This window comes from Quercus suber, unplaced genomic scaffold (assembly GCF_002906115.3).
Source record: "Quercus suber isolate HL8 unplaced genomic scaffold, Cork oak 2.0 scaffold_96, whole genome shotgun sequence".
NCBI lineage: Eukaryota > Viridiplantae > Streptophyta > Magnoliopsida > Fagales > Fagaceae > Quercus > Quercus suber.
The window spans coordinates 87,866-108,160 of NW_027069561.1; the positions used below are offsets into that span (position 1 = coordinate 87,866).

The 20,295-nt window shown below is 39.6% G+C and overlaps 1 protein-coding gene across 1 annotated transcript; it reads right to left on the minus strand.

The window, feature by feature from the left end:
• Positions 1-14,745: 14,745 nt before the first annotated feature.
• Positions 14,746-16,746, minus strand: LOC112016920 (uncharacterized). The gene has a single exon (XM_065774649.1). It carries the CDS (start codon positions 16,744-16,746, stop codon positions 14,746-14,748), a length of 2,001 nt encoding a protein of 666 aa, XP_065630721.1.
• Positions 16,747-20,295: the final 3,549 nt, after the last annotated feature.

The window sequence follows — 20,295 nt, forward strand, 5'->3', positions numbered from 1 at the left end:
CCCCCCACACACACACACACACCCACACACACACACACACACACACGATAAGTCATATTACTCTTAAAATTGAAACTAATATAAAATGATAAATTTAAACCCTTAATCAAAGTTATAACAGTAAAGAACTCATGTTTGTTTGTTTGTTTTTTTTTTTTTTGAGAATATTAAGGGTATGTTTGGTAACTGTTTTTTCCTCTTATTTTCTGTTTCAAAAAATAATTTTATATTTTTGAGACTAAAAAACTTGTTTGGCAACCCAAAATGAACAGAAAACAAAAATTGTTCTTAAAACTCAATTGTGAAGGAAACTGAAAACATGTAAAATGTTGTTTTTTGTTTCTAATTTTCAAAAGTCAATGAAAATACGTATTTAATTTAATGAATTTATTTCATTTAATAAGTTAGCATTAGAATTCAAATCCTAGTAACAATATATTTTAGTATTTTCTATTTTTTTCTTCAAAAAATTATCTTTTTAATTTCAACTAACAAAACATGTATTTGATTTCAAAAGTACAAAAAAATTTGTTGTTTCTTTATATTCCCAAAAACAAGTTTTTGAAAATAAAAAACAAAAACTGTTACCAAACATAAGCTAAGTATTTTTAACACAAACACACGTAGAGAGAGGAGAATGTTTTTTAAAGAAACTTACAGTAGTGTATATCCAGGACCTTAATCATGTTAAGTGGCAAAAGAAATTTGCTTCATCCAAAATTCATTATAGTTTATTTTAAGTGGTAACAATCACTAATCAGTCTAACAACATGGTAATTAGTTACTTCCTTTCAAAGTAGAGAAAGGTATCCGGAGTCTGCACCCATAATATAAGGCAAGAAAAAACTAGCAACTTTTGGGTTTAGGATAATGCAGATTTATTTTTATGCATTTGAAATCTCAGAGAGGTTACCGTTACGAACCTTACGGTAAATAAGTTAGATACCATTTAAAATTAATTCTTTTATTTTTTTGAATTAAAAATAAATGTAAATTATCTTGAGCATTGACTCTCCAATTTTTATTATTTTATTTTTACTATTTTTCTTCCCAATCAAGTATCCATATTCCATATGGCAACTTTCAAAAGGAATCACATATGGTGGGCTCATTAGTCTAGGATGTAACGTAAACATGAAACTAAGGGTACGTTTGGTACACTGAATGGAGATTACAACAAGAATTGTAATATTTATTACTAGTAATAAAATGTGTTGTAATGTAATAACTAAACATATTCATTAGTTTGGTTGTGAGTTATAACATTAGAATGAAACTTAACATTTATTTTAGGAAATATCTTACTCATACAATTATATTTTCTTAAAAATTGTTATTTTTAAATTTAAGAAAGATATATTTTTATATTTTTATGATTTTTTATTTTTATAATTATTAGATGTATATGGAAGGTTTGTTTATTTGGAAATATATTAAGTTTTGAAATTAATGCACTTACTAAGGAATATCTAATACAACCTTTTAAAGAGGAATAATTATTCCTCGTTTTGAAGAATAGCTATTCATAAGGAATGACTATTTCTTGTAATAAAAACATAACCAAACTAAATAATAATTAAACCATAGGAATAACTATTACATTACAGCGCCTATTACAGTCTACCAAACATGCCCTAAAGGCTGTGGCAAAAGAGCATCTTAAATATGATAGCTAAAAAAAAAAAAAAAAAAAAAAAATCTTTTGAGAATATATTATGCAGGATTTTTTTTTAATAGAGAAACATCTTATATATACTGAATTGAATATATAGAAAATAAAATTCAGCTCAATATTTTTCGAAAGATGTATTAATAATCTTGCAAAAAAAAAAAAAAACAAAAAAAAAAAGAGAAAACAAAAACGTAAATAGAACAATGTACCATTATATTACAGATTTGAATAAAAAGAATTGGGACTTAATTAGACAAAGGCTATATATGTAAGATTATATCTTTTATTATTATTCAATTTATTTGCATACTTATGTTGGCTTAAAATAATTTTGTGAGAAATTGTGATAGTAAATTTGTTTCGGAATTAGGAAAAACTTGTTAATATATTGTGAATATATATATTTCTCCAATTTACTTATCATACTTCAAAGAGAAGTAATACACAAAAATACATTTTTAATTTCTCTTAAATTACTCCAATTGGTAAATTTTAAATTTTCGCATAATTTGAAATCCAATTTGTGTGTGTAAGTATTATAAGTTCAGTCATATGTATGTGTATATGTATGTACATTATATGGTACATTAATACGTGATTTTTACAACTAGGTTAGGTTGTCTATACCAATTAATAACTTTTATATATCCAGGGAAAACCACTTGCAGTGATAAGTGCGAATAATTTGTAGATTTGTGTTAATAACTCATTAATAGCTTTATATTTCTACTTCTATGTGTTTGTTTGAATAGTTTGTGTCAAAACTTTAGATTTGTGTTAATGAACTTTATGTCAATTCTCATAACTTAAATAGATATGAGAGTATGTACGTGTTAAAAAATTTGGTGTTTATAGCAACTCTCATATTGACAGTCGATTCCGTCAAGTTGCACCAAGTTGACAATGAGAGGCTTCGAGACATTTCTTAAACTAAACTAATAGACGTGAAAGAATTTATGTTTGAAAATTTGAATGTCAAAATCCAAGTCCAAGTAACACAGTAACTATGATCCCTTTTCTTTTCTGGTAAATTTTGAAAAAGAACTTGTTACGTGACATGTGCATTAATCACTTGAAATCCCACACACGTGCACATGCCTTGAACATATCATTATGAAATTCGATCATGAGGCCCTTGATTAGTGCCTCTAATTGTGAGTTTAAAAAGTCAAAACCCTAGGCTAAACCCTAAGAAAGTCAATCTTGGTGATCTATTTTTAGGGGCTGATTTTGGAAATCTTGGCGATCAAACGCACTTAGACAATTTTGACTCTATCCAGAGGTCGATTTTTGGTAGGCACGTTTGGCTTGGAGTACCAAGTGCAGTGACAGATCAAGTGGAAAACCACGTAAGCAATTAGAGAGTTAACTAGGTGCTAGTTTTCTTTGACCTATCAAGTAGCAACATTTTAATTTGATCAAGGTCATAAAGAATCTCCATGTGCACTGTCTCTTATTAATTTACTATATAAATGCCATCACGGTTTTGTCCAATATTTCGTAGTCAATTTAAAGATACTGGTCTTAATTTAATTTTGGTGTGCTTCTATGTTCTATATACGTACACAAACAACACAAGTGGAATAATAACTAACAATGCCTAATGGAAATTCTCGAGGCATTTCACATGGCTTTGATCTTCTTTCTGGAACCCCATGTACAGGGTGAGACTTTTTTGAGTCCTAGATGGTAACCTAGAGATTTTGGTTTCCTTGTGAACTGTGGAGGGAATCTATTGTTGAAGGACAATTTCTTTAGTATGCCGAACATAATTTAATGATACCCATTGTCTGTAGCTGCTGCCAGATCCAGTGAGTTCATTGCCCTCATCCTTTTTTTTTACCACTATTGTAGTTATATATCAAACTGTGAACTGTGTCACTTCATCTCAAAATCAATTAGTTCTAAGGAAGGTACACTCTTAAGTCTTTTATGGCATTCAACATCGTACTTTGCTGAGTTATTTTTAGAAACTAATTGGTGATAATGAAGATACATTTAAGTCTTTTATGACATTTGACATTGTGCTTCATGGGTCTGTTTTTAGAGCAATCATAGGAAGCCGAATTATGATTACCCAACAATCCCCCTCTCATGATGACCTTGGTTCTAATATGACTTGTTAGATCGTGAGCTATGCCACTCTATTTCAAAACCAATTAATGATGAAGAAAACACTCAAGTCTTTTATGGCATTCGATATCGACACTCTATAGGTCTGTTTTTATAACAGTTATAGGAAGTCGAATTGTGATCCTTCAATTGTATAATATGTAAAAAAATATAAAGTATTTTGAAAAATGAGAAAAAGAATTATGATGAGTTGGTTCAACTTTGTGTTTTTCTTTAACAAAATAAAATTCAACATCCCATGTCAAGAAAGTAGGTGGAAAATATAATCTAATGGTTGGGCACAAGACAGGAAGCCTTCCCTCTCCATTAATTTTAAATATCAAATTTTCTAAAAATTTCTTTATTATTTCAATAATATATATGAGATGGCCGACAAATTGGGATGGTGAAGGAAAGAACAGGCACTGTGCTTAAGCGTGATACGGCAATGCTAATAAAGAATGAAATGGACTTCCAATTACTGAACCATTAATGTCAACTGTCAGCTGAAAGTGTGGTTACAGATCTTTGTTGGGTTAGTTGCTGGAGAAATTGGGCAAAACCAGTTTGATCTCATTTATTTTCTTACAACTAAATTTCAAGGTCATATGTGCACTGTGCAGGAGATCTTTAAGCTTTAATGTCAGTATTTAAGCCTTGCACCTCATTACCAATTTTATTGTTGACTTTATATTGCGCCTTTTAAATTTGGTGTCATTTTGTTATCATCCCTTAAAAATTTGGATTTTAGACTCTAAAGATTATATAGTATTTTGATTCAAATTCTTTTGTTTATATTTGTTGTTAAAGTCAAAGATCTTGTAACTGAATTGACACTTTCCTATGCATAAAATACTTGAAAGTCTAAAAAGTGAAATTGTTAGAATTACTAACTTCGTTATAATTATCTCTAAAAAAATATTTGCTGTTAAGGTGGCCATTAAATTCCACCGAAACTCAAAAGTCAAAACTATCTAGCTTTAATAGGCTAAAATTACGTTTAATTCTGTTTGAGTGGGAATCACCAACCTAATAATAGGTAGAAAAGTCAAACAAGGAGTCCCAGATAAGTTTTATTCAAAGAGACATAACTCTTCTGTCAATAACTAATTTAACATTAAATTAATCTCCTGTTGATACACTAGTGAAACAACATTATCCTCCAAGTGGGGCGTTATTGCATGACTAAAGGTGTGTCATATTATGGTGTGATAATTTAATTATTACTTTTACTCACTAAAATATTGTTTGTTTTATACTTCTCCCTCTCAAAAAAAAAAAAAAAATCCTATATAATAGTAGGTTTTTTACACAAACTTTTAGGGTGTGTTTGTTTGGAGGTGAAATAGGGTGAATGGAAAACTTTGGAGAGAAAATGGGGAGGAAAACTTTTTGGAATGTGTTTGGTTAGGTGGGGGTTGAGGAAGGAAAATAAATGGTGGGACCTAGGTGTTTTCTCCCTGAGCCCACAAAAAGTTTTCTCCTCAAAATGGAGAGAAAACTGAAGTGAAAAATTGGAAATCACTTTTGGACAAAAATGCCCATGTGCAATACGTTGCTCTTCTTCATTTTTTTTTTCTTTTTCTTTCCTCCTAGACGTTGCTTTTTTTTTTTTTTTTTTTTTTTTTTTTTTTTTTTTTTTTTTTTTTTTTTTTTTTTTTTTTTTTTTTTTTTTTTTTTTTTTTTTTTTTTTGTTTTTTTGTTTTTTTTTTTTTTGTTTAGATGTGAATTTTTTTTTTCTAAACATGATTTAAAAAAAAAATTTAGGTGATTGATTTTTTTTTTTGGTTGTTTATCCCTTTTTTGGTTTTAATTGGACATCATTTTTTAACAAGGGTATATATGTAAATTTATACAAACTCACTTTTTCCATTCTTCTACTTTCTTACTCCCAACCAAACAAAAAAGAGGGAAATTAAAATCTTTTCTATCTTACAACTATTCCATCCTCCCACAATTTCTATTCTCCCACTTTTTCATCCCTCCAACCAAACGGACCCTTAGGGGTGGGAGGATTTTAAACTTTAAGATTTCTATTAAAAACACCAAGTTGTGCTCTACAAGATTCTTAGCCTATATAAAAGTAATTTGACCCTTACAAAAGTTAGAAAACCTAAACAACTATGAATTTATTTATTTTTTTTTTTTTTTAATTTTACTTTTCTTAGGATCCCACTTAAAACACTATTTCAAAATTTGTTAATTTGCAATAACTGTAGAAACATAATTTATTTCACAATTTTTTTTTTAACAGTGGTTGAGGAGACATATTATAATTGGTTGATGATAAAAGTGATGTTTATGATGAGTCCATATTATAATCAATAACAACTTGACAACTCATTAATTATGAAATTTGTTGTAAAAAAAATATTATATATGTAGCATTGTTCTTTTACTTGTCACACTTTGTCTTTTTCACCATTCACTGCAAGTCAAGTAATAAAACAGTGTTCTCTTAAAAAAAAAAAGAAAAAAAAAGAGAAAGAAAGTAAAATGGTGTCTTCCACATGATATTAATAATAATGAATCCTACTTTTCGTTAATATAGTATAGGAACTAAAAAAACAGAAGTTGTGTTATACGTACTTAGAGCATTAGCATCCAATATCTTCAAAAAATCATATTTTACTATTTTAAAAGTTACTTTATTTATTATACCACACCATTTTACAACATATCCAACATCCCAAATTCTATTTCTTTTCTCACTTTATTTAAATATTCATTTTTATTCATATTTTACTATTTCTCTCTCTCTCCCGTTTCCTCTCTTTCTACCTCTTCCTCTAGTCACTGCCCACAACAAAAAAATAAAAACACAAAAACCTAGAAACAACCATGGGCCAAAATGGGAAATTAACCTTGATTTTCAAACATTATAATTAGTAGACACTGTTTTCAAACTATATTTTTTATTAGCATCTCGAGTCTAAAAGACTCGATTTAGGGCTTATAAATCAAGTCTCATAGAATTGGTTTTCATGGTCTGATCATGTCTGATGTGGCGTTTTTTCCATGTGGCGCACACATGGAAATCGAGTTTCTAAGACTCGATTTATAAATCAAAAAAAAAAATTATAAGTCTCAAGTCTTCCTAGAAATACCCAAAAAAAAAAAAAAAAAAAATTAAGAAACAACATAACCTAACCATAAAAATACCCAAAAAAAAAAAAAAAAAAAAAATTTAAGAAACAACATAACCCAACCACCTCACCTCACCTTACCTCACCTCGCCAAGGAAAAAAATTTAAGAAATCCCAGAGAGATTCAGAGCTAAAACAACACAGCCCAACCACCACCGGACGACCACAACCCAACCACCATCACATTCAAACCCACCCAATTAACCCACTAAATAAAACCCAGAAAAATGAAACCCAGAAAAATAAAATCGGTGATTTCTGGGTTTCGTTTGTGTAATCTACAGCCCGATGAGGTGGCAGCAAGGTGGAGGAGAGATCGGTTTGATCCACGACTCGCGACCCACGACGATCTGACCCAACCCACGGCTAGCCACGAGCACTGATGGCCACCCACACAACACAATCCAACCACCACCGGACTATCACAACCCAACCACCATCACATTCAATCCCACCCAATCAACCCACAAAGTAAAACCCAGAAAAATGAAACCCGAAAAAATAAAACTGGTGATTTTTGGGTTTCGTTTGTGTAATCTATAGCCCAATGAGGTGGCAGCAAGGTGGAGGAGAGGCCAGTCTAACCCACGACCTGCGACCCACGGCAATCTGACCCACGACCCACGACCCACGGTGATATGACCCGACCCATGGCTAGCCATGAGCACCGACGGCCACCCATGCCCCACAACCACACAGGGCACACGCCGAGCTGAAGCCACCCACCCATGGTCCAACGCCAATCTGAAGCCACCCACTCCTATCTGTTTTTTTCTCTCTTTCTTCTCTGATGAGAATTTGTAAACTGTAAAGGGTGTGCCATTATTTATTTTTTTTTTTTTTGTAAAGGGTTTATAAATCGAGTTTTAGAGACTCGATTTCCATGCGTGCGCCACATGAAAAAAACGTCATATCAGACGTGATCAGACCATTGAAACTGAGTATTTGAGACTCAATTTATAGCTCTAAATTGAGTCTTTTAGACTCGAGATGCTAGTAAAAAATATAGTTTGAAAACGAGGCCTACTAACTAGATAGTTGGGAAATCTTGGTTAAATTCCAATTTTGGTCACAACCACGCCAAAAACCGCCAAAAATTGCCAAAAACCAGCCATAACAACCACAAAGACTCAGAAAAAAAACACACACAACAACCACAATAGCTACCACCACCATGCCACCCACCAAAACCCATTCTAAAAAAACCATCAAACAACCACAAGGACACACTGCCACACACATATAACACCCAAACCCACCCACGTCTACAACAAAGCCACTAGATCTCAATAATCAACACCACACACCGATCTCAATACCATAACCTATATCAGCCACCACACACACCACCCAAACCCATAAACCCATACCCCACACACAACACCCAAACCGATAAACTTACACACACAACACGCAAACCCATAAACCCACCATTGCCGATCTCCACGCCACCACAGGTCGATCTTAACACCTCCACCACAAGCCGATCTCCATGCCTCCACCACAGCATCATCTCCATGTCGATCTGAGAGAAATGATGAAGAGAGAGAGAGAGAGAGAGAGAGAGAGAGAGAGAGACTAATAAAATATAGTGGAAAAGGTTTTGCAAGTTGCTACAGTGTAGTCATACATATAAGTCGACAATGTAGCAGTATTATAAAATTTTTTACAATTGGAAGCCCGGGTAATGCATCATTTTAGTGATTTGATGCTAAAATTTGGTGTATCTAGATTCTGTTCTGATGAAGTGTGACTTCGTCAGTCAATGAATGCGACCAGAGACGATCTCAAACCTCGTGCAGGACCGTTTCCTGAAGGATGGTCACCGGTGTGGTTCCTGCCACAACGTCTCCGATGCTAAAGTTAGTGTCAAGAATTATATGAGAGCAAAACAACCAGATAGCATTAATGTAAGAGAATGTTCATACCTCCCTCGTGGGGGGATGTGAGGGATTTATATATGTTGTTGCAATTTTTAGCCGTTGGGTGATTTATGGTGCTTTAACTTCCCTCTGCGTAACACCTGCTGGCATTATTAAGTGGCTTTAAGTTGGTCCCAACGGTCTGTTCGTCTGGATGTGTAACCACCCCTGTCATTTATTGATGGTAATGATGGAAGAGCTTTCCTCGTCATTAACATGTGTTCTCGTTACTAAAGACTTTCCTCGTCATTAGCCTTACCTCTTGCAGGATCTACTTCGTCAGTCCCATCAGTTGCCCCCGGATTCCATGGTCGTCATGACGCGTCGTGTTGACCAAGGAAGGTGAAAAGTTTCTGGGCAGTAGGCGGTTGGGTTTTTGAGCCGCATTTAATGTGCTGCGGCGGTTCCTTTTGGGTTATGGCCCACGTGGCGCCTTTTGGTTGGAGGAGTTAAGGCTGCATATGATGAGCCTCCTTGATTTTCCCGCTGGTTTTTCAGCTTCCCAACATTTGGTTTTTAAACTTCCCCTTTCCCCATCATTTTCTTTTCACTTTTTCGAAAACTCCCTTCCATCATTGCTCTGGTGTTCTTCTTCCCAGTGATTTTCTGCGCAGTGCCATAGTTGTCTTCTCCGAGGTAAGTTCTTTCCTTTGGCTTTCTGTTTCCCTTGATCTCTTTTGTTATTGTAAATTTCTGATCTTTTATTTTTTCCTTGCTGGTTTCTTCTTTGCTTTTCTTCTTCTTTGGTTTTGGGGTGCTTTAGACCTCCTGTTTCCTAGCTTTCCATGTGCAGTATCCTTAAGGTTAGGTTAGCGTGCCCTTCAATTTCATTCTTTTTCGCTCGATTAGGGGGGGTTTTAGGGACTTTCCCTCACCTAGAAAACTTTATTTACGAGGGCAATAGTTTGGCTGTTGTGTTGGCTGATTTATTGCCAATCCTTCACCAATCCGTCGAGTGGTTTGAAGAATTAGTGAGGGCAAGGACGATGTCAGAAGTTAGGTCTAGTGAGCTTGAGACTGGGTTGTCATCTAGCGGCGGCCCAGCAGAAAGGGATACGGCTGTCTCCGTCCCTCGTGAGGTTAGGGCTTTTCATGCCCTGGAGGAGAGGTGTGGATTGGACGATGATACCCTTAGGAGATTTCATGATAGATTCCAATTCCCAGACCGGGTTAGGGTTCGTCTGCCCAACGAGGAGGAACGGGCTTGCCACTTCTTCCCAAGCGAGGTGTGCTTCTATGAGTCCGCCTTCGTCTGTGGGTTGAGGTTTCCCGTCCATCCTGTCGTGATGAAGTTACTGAATCAGTTTGGTATTGCTCCCGGGCAACTCATGCCAAATTCGTGGAGAATATTGGTTAGTTGTATGGGCATATGGCTGGCTGCCCTGGACGGAGACATGTTTAGGGTAGACGAGTTCAATTATTTGTATCGTTTGAAAGCGTCGAAGGAGCACGGGTACTATGAACTGGTGCCGTGGGAAAGGAGTACTAGGATCGTCAAGAAGTTACCCTCGTCCTTTAGATACTGGAAGTCCAGGTTTTTCTTTGTATCTGGGGACGATTTCGAAACCCCCTCGGGCGAGGTTTGGGGTGATCTCCCGAGATTGCATCGTCGGTGGGGAACCCCGACTTTAGGTGCGTCAATATTCCCTTTGATATACTAATCTTCCTCGTCTATGTCCTTATCGTCATTGAATATCTTGCCTCTTTTTTTTTTGTGTAGTTAAGAGACGACCCAACTTGAAGAGCAGGTACAAGAGTCGAGTTCAGAAGGCGATCGAATACGCGCAGACGATTGAAGACTGGGATGACTTGGTTGATCCCAGGACACTCGCCTTCTATTACCTGGGGCCAGATCCGTCGGACTATGTTCTGCGAAATATTGAAATTGAAGGAAAGAAGAGTAAGTATTGAGTTCGTCGGTATTTATATCCTACGCAGCAGTTCTTTTTTTTTTTTTTTTTAACAAGTGTTTCCTTCTTTGCAGAGATGACGACAAAATTTAACAAGGAGTTATACGCTAAAATGAGATCCAAGAAGAGCGAGCCCTTGTCTAATTTAGGAAAAAAGGCTGTGCGTGTCACCGGGAAGAGCAGTTCAGCACTTCCTATTTCCTCTGTCAGCCCAGTCATGTCAGGGGTCGCGACGACGAGGACCGCTTCTCCCACGACCTCGTTGGAGGAGATTGAGGCTACTCTAGCTTCAAAAAGGCCGAGGTTGTCTGAGAAGGAGAAGGAGAAGGAGAAGAGTGTGCCTCATCCATCTACCCTCTGGACTGACGAGAGGCTGGCCGTGGATAGGGCCCACGAGGTGGTGACTGCTGCAGATCTGAAGGTTTTGTCAGGTGTCCCGTTTAATGACGTGGGAGCTCGACACGTTCATAAGCTCGTACAGGTAAACTTGTTTGTGTTCATTCCTTTCTCTGTTCTCTTCTTTGCTTCATTTCTTTTGTTGACGATTATGAACGTCTTTCTTCAGGTACTGGGTGAGAGTATGCACATAGCTTCTGAATATCTTACTCAGGAGACGAAGGTAGCATCTTTAACGTCCAGGATGGAGACCTTGGAAGCGGAGAATTCCACGCTGCAGAAGAATCTTATTGATTCTATAGGTGAGTCCGCTTCCTTGAAGGAGAGGTTGAAAACACTGGATGACGAGCTGAGGGTGGAGCGTCAATTGACGCAAGAGAAGGATGAGCAGCTTATAAGTACCAGGGAATCGCTGAAGACGATAGCTGCGAGGTCAGTTGAAGCATTCCAGATAACCGACAAGTATAGCACCGTCTTGTTCAGCTGGTACTTCAAAGGATTTGAGCTATTAAGGAGGTACTTGCTGAAGCATCCTTCTGGGGTGGATATGGAGAAGCTGGACTTGGAGGAGGTTGACCAGGAAATGGCAGCTGACGAGGCTGGCCAGTCTTCTGCCATCGTGCCTTTTGCCCGTGAGGATGCTCCTGTTGACGACGCTCCAGCTGATGATGGTGCTACCAATGCCTGACCCTGATACTTAGGAAAACTTTGTTGTTAAAATTCCACATCTTTTTTTTTTTTTGGGTGCCCATTTGTGTTTTCGGGCCAAATTTTTGAACAATTTTCTACTTATTTTATTTTGGTAACCCAGTGTTTATGGGTTTTATGTAAAAACAATAGTAATTACCCTTCAGTTTGGGGTTTTTTAACTGAATTTTCCACGTACTTACTTAACTTTGTCATATGCTTGACTGTTCATACGTTTGACGAGTTTTGCTCGGGTTCACATGCTGTGAAGTTTTCTTATTCTAACTTTCCTCTTTCCCGTCAGTAGCCGTTCTCTTGCCACTTAGCCTTTTTTGTCTGTTTAGGGATTTACAATCGTCAGTAGTTTACATCCGTCAGTGTGGAATCTTACTACTTAGCCAATTTTTTGGCTGATATAACTTGTTATCGTCAGTAGTTTACATCCGTCAGTGCGGAATCTTACTACTTAGCCAATTTTTTGGCTGATATAACTTGTTATCGTCAGTAGTTTACATCCGTCTGTCCATTCGCTTGGAGGTGGCCTGGTGATGAGAATTGGTTTTTGATGCCTAGGCCTGAGCAGAAGTCTCTGAAACCCTGGCAATCAAATTGTCGTCCATTGTCTGATATGATCGTCCTTGGGATCCCGAATCTGCAAATTATATTCTTCAAGACAAAACCCTGGATTCTGGTTTCGGTGATGATCGCCAATGCCTCTGCTTCAACCCATTTAGTGAAATAATCAATAGCAACTAGCAAGAATTTTACTTGACCTTTGCCCAGGGGCAAGGGGCCAACAATGTCGATTCCCCATTGTGCAAACGGCCATGGGGATGTTATCGTCGTCAGCTTTTCTGATGGCAGGGCTTGGACATTCCTGAACCTCTGACATTTGTCACATTTCTTGACGAACCTTGACGTGTCGTCCTGCATGGTTGGCTAGAAGTACCCAGTTCGCATAATCTTTCTTACCAGGGATCTCGGCCCAGCATGGTCCCCGCAAATTCCTTCGTGTACCTCTCTCAGGATGTATTCTGCTTCTTCTTCGTCAACGCACCTCAAGTAAGGCATGGAAAAACCTCTCTTGTATAGGGCGTCATTGAGAATCGTGAATCTGGCGGCTCTCTTCTTGATCTTCCTGGCTTCATCTGCGTCCTGGGGCAGGTGTCCATCCTGGAGAAAAGACATGATGGGCGTCATCCAGCTGCTTTCGCTCCGGACTGAGAATGTTAAAACTTCTTCTATGCTGGGGTTTTTCTGCGTCTCCATCATCAGGTCTATCTTTGACTCTGCTTCGTCTGACGAGGCTATTTTTGACACTTCGTCTGCGGCCCTATTCTGGCTTCTCGGAATTTGGGCGAACTCCACTTTTTCGAATTCTTTCGTTAAGTGGTTCGTCAATTTGAGGTATTTCTGCATTCGTTCCTCTTTTGCTTCATATTCCCCTTTTACCTGACCGATTACTAGCTTTGAGTCGTTCTGGATCAGTAGGTTCCTAGCCCCAAGTTCTTTCCCTAGCCTTAGGCCCGTCAGGATTCCTTCGTATTCAGCCTCGTTGTTAGTCGCAAGGAATTTTAGCTGGACTCCGTACTTAAATATTTCTCCGTTGGGGGTAGTTATGACTACCCCTACTCCCCTTCTTTTTTGGGCTGACGAGCCATCAGTTTGTATCATCCATGTCTCGTCTTCGCTGGCATGATTGGACTCGTCTAGATATGTAAACTCGGCTATGAAGTCTGCCAGAGCTTGTGCTTTAATGGCCGTCCTTAGATGGTACTCTACGTCGAATTGGCTGAGTTCGGCCGCCCACTGGATCATCCTCCCCGCGGCTTCTGGTTTGCTCATTGACTTCTTGATGGGCTGATCCGTCATCACTAAGATTGGATTCGCCTGGAAGTATTGCCTGAGCTTGTGCGAGGCTACAATTAAGGCGAATGTGATTTTCTCGATCTTCGGGTACCTGGACTCAGCCCCCTGGAAGGTTTGGCTGACGTAATAAACTGGGAGCTGTTTCCTATCCTTTTCTCGGATTAGTGCTGCACTGACTGCTGTAGATGATACAGCTAAATACAAATACAAGTTCTCACCTTCCTTTGACGGGCTCAGGAGTGGCGGGTTGCTGAGGTAAAGTTTGAGCTCCTGGAATGCTGCTTCGCATTCGTCGGTCCATTCGAAAGCCTTCTTCAGGGTCTTAAAGAAGGGTAAGCATTTGTCCGTTGCTCTAGAAATGAACCTGTTCAGCGCGGTAATCCGGCCCGTGAGCTTCTGGACCTCCTTGGCGGTCTTAGGGGAGGCCATGTTGATTATCGCCTGTACCTTCTCGAGATTCGCTTCTATCCCTCTTTGGGACACCATGAATCCCAGGAATTTTCCTGAGGCAACGCCAAAAACGCATTTACCAGGGTTCAGCTTCATCTGGTATTGTTTGAGTGTTTCGAATGTTTCCCTCAGATCGTCCAGATGAGCAGGCTCTTCTTTGCTCTTGACGAGCATATCGTCAACGTACACCTCCATGTTCCTGCCTATTTGCTTGACGAACATTTTATTTACCAATCTCTGGTAAGTTGCTCTAGCGTTCTTCAGTCCAAACGGCATTACATTGTAACAGTAGAGCCCTTGACTCGTGATGAAGGCGGTTTTCTCCTGGTCCTCGTCAGCCATTTTTATCTGGTTGTACCCCGAGAACGCGTCCATGAACGTCAATAGCTTGTGTCCAGCTGTGGAGTCTACGAGCTGGTCTATCCTTGGGAGGGGAAAGCTGTCTTTCGGGCAGGCCTTGTTTAGGTCCGTGAAGTCTACGCACATCCTCCATTTCCCATTGGCTTTCTTTACCAGGACGACGTTTGCAAGCCAGTCTGGATAATATACTTCCCTGATGAAGCCTGCCGCCAATAGTTTGCTCACTTCGTTAGCGACAGCTTGGTCTCTTTCTGGTGCAAAAGTCCTTCGTCTCTGCTTGACGGGCTCCTTTCTGGATTCACATTCAACCTGTGTTGGATGGTTTCGGGAGATATGCCTGGCATGTCGTCATGGTTCCAGGCAAAGACGTCCAAGTTCTCCCGAAGAAACTTTACGAGCTTCGTTCTCATCTCGGGACTTAAGGTCGTCCCTATTCTGGTTGTTTTTGTTGCTTCCCCTTCGATCAACTCTACCGTTTCCAGTTCTTCCACTTTTTCTTCTTCTTTTTCTTCTACGATCCACGTGTGGTTCTCCTTAGCTGCGAGAACAGCTTGATAACATTCTCGGGCCAGCACTTGGTCTCCTCTGACTTCGCCAACATCGTCATCCGTTGGGAATTTCATCTTCAAGCAATACGTGGATGTGGACGCCTTCCACTTGTTGAGGGCTGGCCTTCCAATGATAACATTATAGGATGACGGACTGTCTACTACCAGAAAGTCTATCTGACGAGTTAACTGTTTTGGGTCCGTCCCTACTGTGACTGTCAGCGTCACTATGCCCCTAGGATACACTCTGTCACTGCTGAAGCTGACGAGAGGAGAGTCGAATGGACGAAGTCTCTTGGGTTCCAGCCTTAGCTGTTGGAATGCTGAAAAGTAAATGATATCAGCAGAGCTGCCATTGTCCACGAGGACCCTCTTTGTGTTGAACCCTTCTATTGTGAGCTTTATGACCAGGGGGTCATTGTGGGGTTGTTTCACTCCTCTGGAGTCACTCTCGTTGAAGGTCATATCTTGATAAATCCGTCTCTGTTTTGGCAGGGGTGTCATGTGGACGCTATTCACTTGCCGTTGATGTGTTTTCTTGAGTGACTTGAATGAGCCCCCGGTGGTAGGTCCCCCTGCGATAGTCTGTATTTCCCTAACCACATTTTGAGGAGGTAGTGACCGACGGCTATCGTTCCTGGACGATGACCCATGTTGGCCCTTGTTTTCATCTCGAAATTTATTGTTTTCCCCCTTCTTTATGAATTTCTGAAGTTTCCCCTTTCGTATCAGTTCTTCTATCTGTTCTTTGAGATCTCTACAATCTTCGGTGTAATGGCCATGATCTTTATGGAATCGACAGTACTTGCTTTTGTCGCGGACGTTAGGAGATGAGTGCAGTGGCCGTGGCCATTTAAGGTAGTGCTCGTCTTTGATCTGCGTTAAGATTTCATCAACAGGCATAACGAGTGGGGTGAATTTTACCGTTCGCGGGCTTTTCTCGTCTTTCCTTCTGACTCCGTCACTGACTCGATGATCTGGTCGATCCCGCTTTTGCCCTCTACGATCGTCCTCTTTTCTTCCTTTGTCTCCTGGTCTGTCCTCATCCTTGATAGCAGCCAACGCGTCCTCGGCGTTTATGTACTTTTGCGCCTTGAGGAGCATTGCAGCCATCGTCTTTGGGGGATTCTTCGCGAGCGAACTGACGAGATCTCTGGACCTCAATCCGGCCTTGAAGGTCGTCAGCTGCACCATATCGTCGGCTTCATCTACCTCCAATGTTTCCCTCGTGAAACGTTTTACATATGATCTCAAGGTTTCCTTTTCCCCCTGCCTGATGGTGAGCAAGTGGTCGGCGGTCCTTTTTGGTCGTTGTCCTCCAATAAAGTGACGCAGGAAGGAGCTACTTAGCTGCTCGAACGTATCGATTGACAATGTTGGTAGCTTCGTGAAACATTCTCGGGCAGCTCCCCTAAGCGTAGTTGGGAAGGAACGACACAGTATTTCGTCTGGGGGCTGTTGAAGTCCCAGGGTCGTCTTGAAGGTGTTTAGGTGGTCTTGAGGGTCTTTTAACCCGTCGAAGGGCTCGAGCTGAGGTAACCAGAATTTTGACGGTACTGGGCAGTCGAGGACCGCTGTTGTGAATGGTGAATCTGTCGCCCGGACCATTCGATCCACGCTCCGGTCTGTTTTCTCTTTGATGGCATTCCTTAGTTCGTCCATTTCCCTCCTCATTTCCCGAAGAGTTTCTGAATTCTTCTCGGCGGGAGTGTTTAGCCTTCAATGGTCGCTTCTTCTGTTGCTATCTCCCTCATTTTCCTGGTTACCCCTCGAACGATTTTCCTCCTGCTGAAGCCTCAGCCTCATTTCTTGGTTTTACCTGGTCAGTTCTTCAACTGTGGCTGCAAGGGCTTGTACTTGCTGAGCTAGAGTCGTAGAATCTTGATTGGACTCCATCCCAGAGAAAATAAAAACAAGGAACTACTATTTCGAGTTTGAACAAGAAAATGTCGTCCCCACAGATGGCGCGAAACTGATGAAGTGTGACTTCGTCAGTCAATGAATGCGACCAGAGACGATCTCAAATCTCGTGCAGGACCGTTTCCTGAAAGATGGTCATCGGTGTGGTGCCTGCCACAACGTCTCCGATGCTAAAGTTAGTGTCAAGAATTATATGAGAGCAAAACAACCAGATAGCATCAATGTAAGAGAATGTTCATACCTCCCTCGTGGGGGGATGTGAGGGATTTATATATGTTGTTGCAGTTTTTAGCCGTTGGGTGATTTATGGTGCTTTAACTTCCCTCTGCGTAACGCCTACTGGCATTATTAAGTGGCTTTAAGTTGGTCCCAACGGTCTGTTCGTCTGGATGTGTAACTGCCCTGTCATTTACTGATTGTAATGATGGAAGAGCTTTCCTCGTCATTAACGTGTGTTCTCATTACTAAAGACTTTCCTCGTCATCAGCCTTACCTCTTGCAGGATCTACTTCGTCAGTCCCATCATGTTCCATCTTCTCATTATTTCTTAATTTCAAACTTTGAGTTTTTTACTTTTTGCTATAAATCCAATTTTTTCTACTTAAAAGAGTAGAGGAAGAAATGTTGAATTCTATGTCTTTTTTTAAAAGCATTCAAAGCTTAGTGGAATGCATACAACTTTATTTTCTCAATTGACTTTACATAATCAAATTATATGTTTAAAAATTATATATATTTAAATTAATCTCATAATTTGATTTTTATTAACTATGAATTGATTAATTTTATTATAACTTTATTTTTGTTTTCTTCGTTTAAACTTGTTTGTTTTTTACTTTAAGAATTGATTCTAAAAAATAAAATAAAAAATTTATGAATTTAGCCATCCAAAACCTCTTCTTAACCACCATGCTGAAAGCCTAACAACTAAACCCATCACAAATCGTTACCCACATACCATTTAACCATTGCATGCAGTGGTTTAACCCTTAAAACAACACTCAAACTAAAATACCCACACTCCAAATAAATCCCAAGCCCATGCTAGTCACAACCAAATTTGTCGTTAAAAGCCACCCATTTTCCACCGGTCAAGCCCTAAAACCTCTCCTTTGCCACCATGACACAATCGTAACCACCTCCACCAAAGCTCCAGAACAAAGCCACCAGTAACACACACATGCGCACAATCAACGAGAGAGAGAGAGAGAGAGAGAGAGAGAGAGAGAGAGAGAGAGAGAGAGAGAGAGAGAGAGAGAGATTTATAAGTCTCAAGTCTTCCTAGAAATACCCAAAAAAAAAAAAAAAAAAAATTAAGAAACAACATAACCTAACCACCTCACCTCACCTTACCTCACCTCGCTAGGGAAAAAAATTTAAGAAATCCCAGAGAGATTCAGAGCTAAAACAACACAGCCCAACCACCACCGGACGACCACAACCCAACCACCATCACATTCAAACCCACCCAATTAACCCACAAAATAAAACCTAGAAAAATGAAACCCAGAAAAACAAAATCGGTGATTTCTGGGTTTCGTTTGTGTAATCTACAGCCCGATGAGGTGGCAGCAAGGTGGAGGAGAGGCCGGTTTGATCCACGACCTGCGACCCACGACGATCTGACCTAACCCACGGCTAGCCACGAGCACTGATGGCCACCCACACAACACAATCCAACCACCACCGGACTACCACAACCCAACCACCATCACATTCAATCCCACCCAATCAACCCACAAAGTAAAACCCAGAAAAATGAAACCCGAAAAAATAAAATTGGTAATTTTTGGGTTTCGTTTGTGTAATCTATAGCCCAATGAGGTGGTGGCAAGGTGGAGGAGAGGCCAGTCTAACCCACGACCTGCGACCCACGGCAATCTGACCCACGACCCACGGTGATATGACAAGACCCACGGCTAGCCACGAGCACCGACGGCCACCCATGCCCCACGACCACACAGGGCACACGCCGAGCTGAAGCCACCCACCCATGGTCCAACGCCGATCTGAAGCCACCCACTCCTATCTGTTTTTTCCTCTCTTTCTTCTCTGATGAGAATTTGTAAACTGTAAAGGGTGTGCCATTATTTATTTATTTTTTTTTGTAAAGGGTTTATAAATCGAGTTTTAGAGACTCGATTTCCATGCGTGCGCCACATGAAAAAAACGTCATATCAGACGTGATCAGACCATTGAAACCGAGTCTTTGAGACTCAATTTATAGCTCTAAATTGAGTCTTTTAGACTCGAGATGCTAGTAAAAAATATAGTTTAAAAATGAGGCCTACTAATTAGATAGTTGGGAAATCTTGGTTAAATTCCAATTTTGTTCACAACCACGCCAAAAACTACCAAAAATTGCCAAAAACCAGCCATAACAACCACAAAGACTCAGAAAAAAACACACACAACAACCACAATAGCTACCACTACCATGCCACCCACCAAAACCCATTTTAAAAAAACCATCAAACAACCACAAGAACACACTGCCACACACATATAACACCCAAACCCACCCACGTCTACAACAAAGCCACTAGATCTCAACAATCAACACCACACACCGATCTCAATACCATAACCTATATCAGCCACCACACACACCACCCAAACCCATAAACCCATACCCCACACACAACACCCAAACCGATAAACTTACACACACAACACGCAAACCCATAAACCCACCATTGCCGATCTCCACGCCACCACAGGTCGATCTTAACACCTCCACCACAAGCCGATCTCCATGCCTCCACCACAGCATCATCTCCATGCCGATCTGAGAGAAATGATGAAGAGAGAGAGAGAAAGAGAGAGAGAGAGACCGAGACAAAGATAGTGGAGTGGGAGGTTGAGCTGAGAAAATGAGATATGCTTGGAGAGAGAGAGAGAGAGAGAGAGAGAGAGAGATACCGAGACAAAGATAGTGGAGTGGGAGGTTGAGCTGAGAAAATGAGATATGCTTGGAGAGAGAGAGAGAGAGAGAGACTAATAAAATATAGTGGAAAAGGTTTTGCAAGTTGCTACAGTGTAGTCATGCATATAAGTCGCCAATGTAGCAGTATTATAAAATTTTTTACAATTGGAAGCCCGGGTAATGCATCATTTTAGTGATTTGATGCTAAAATTTGGTGTATCTAGATTCTGTTCCATCTTCTCATTATTTCTTAATTTCAAACTTTGAGTGTTTTACTTTTTGCTATAAATCTAATTTTTTCTACTTAAAAGAGTAGAGGAAGAAATGTTGAATTCTATGTCTTTTTTTAAAAGCATTCAAAGCTTAGTGGAATGCAT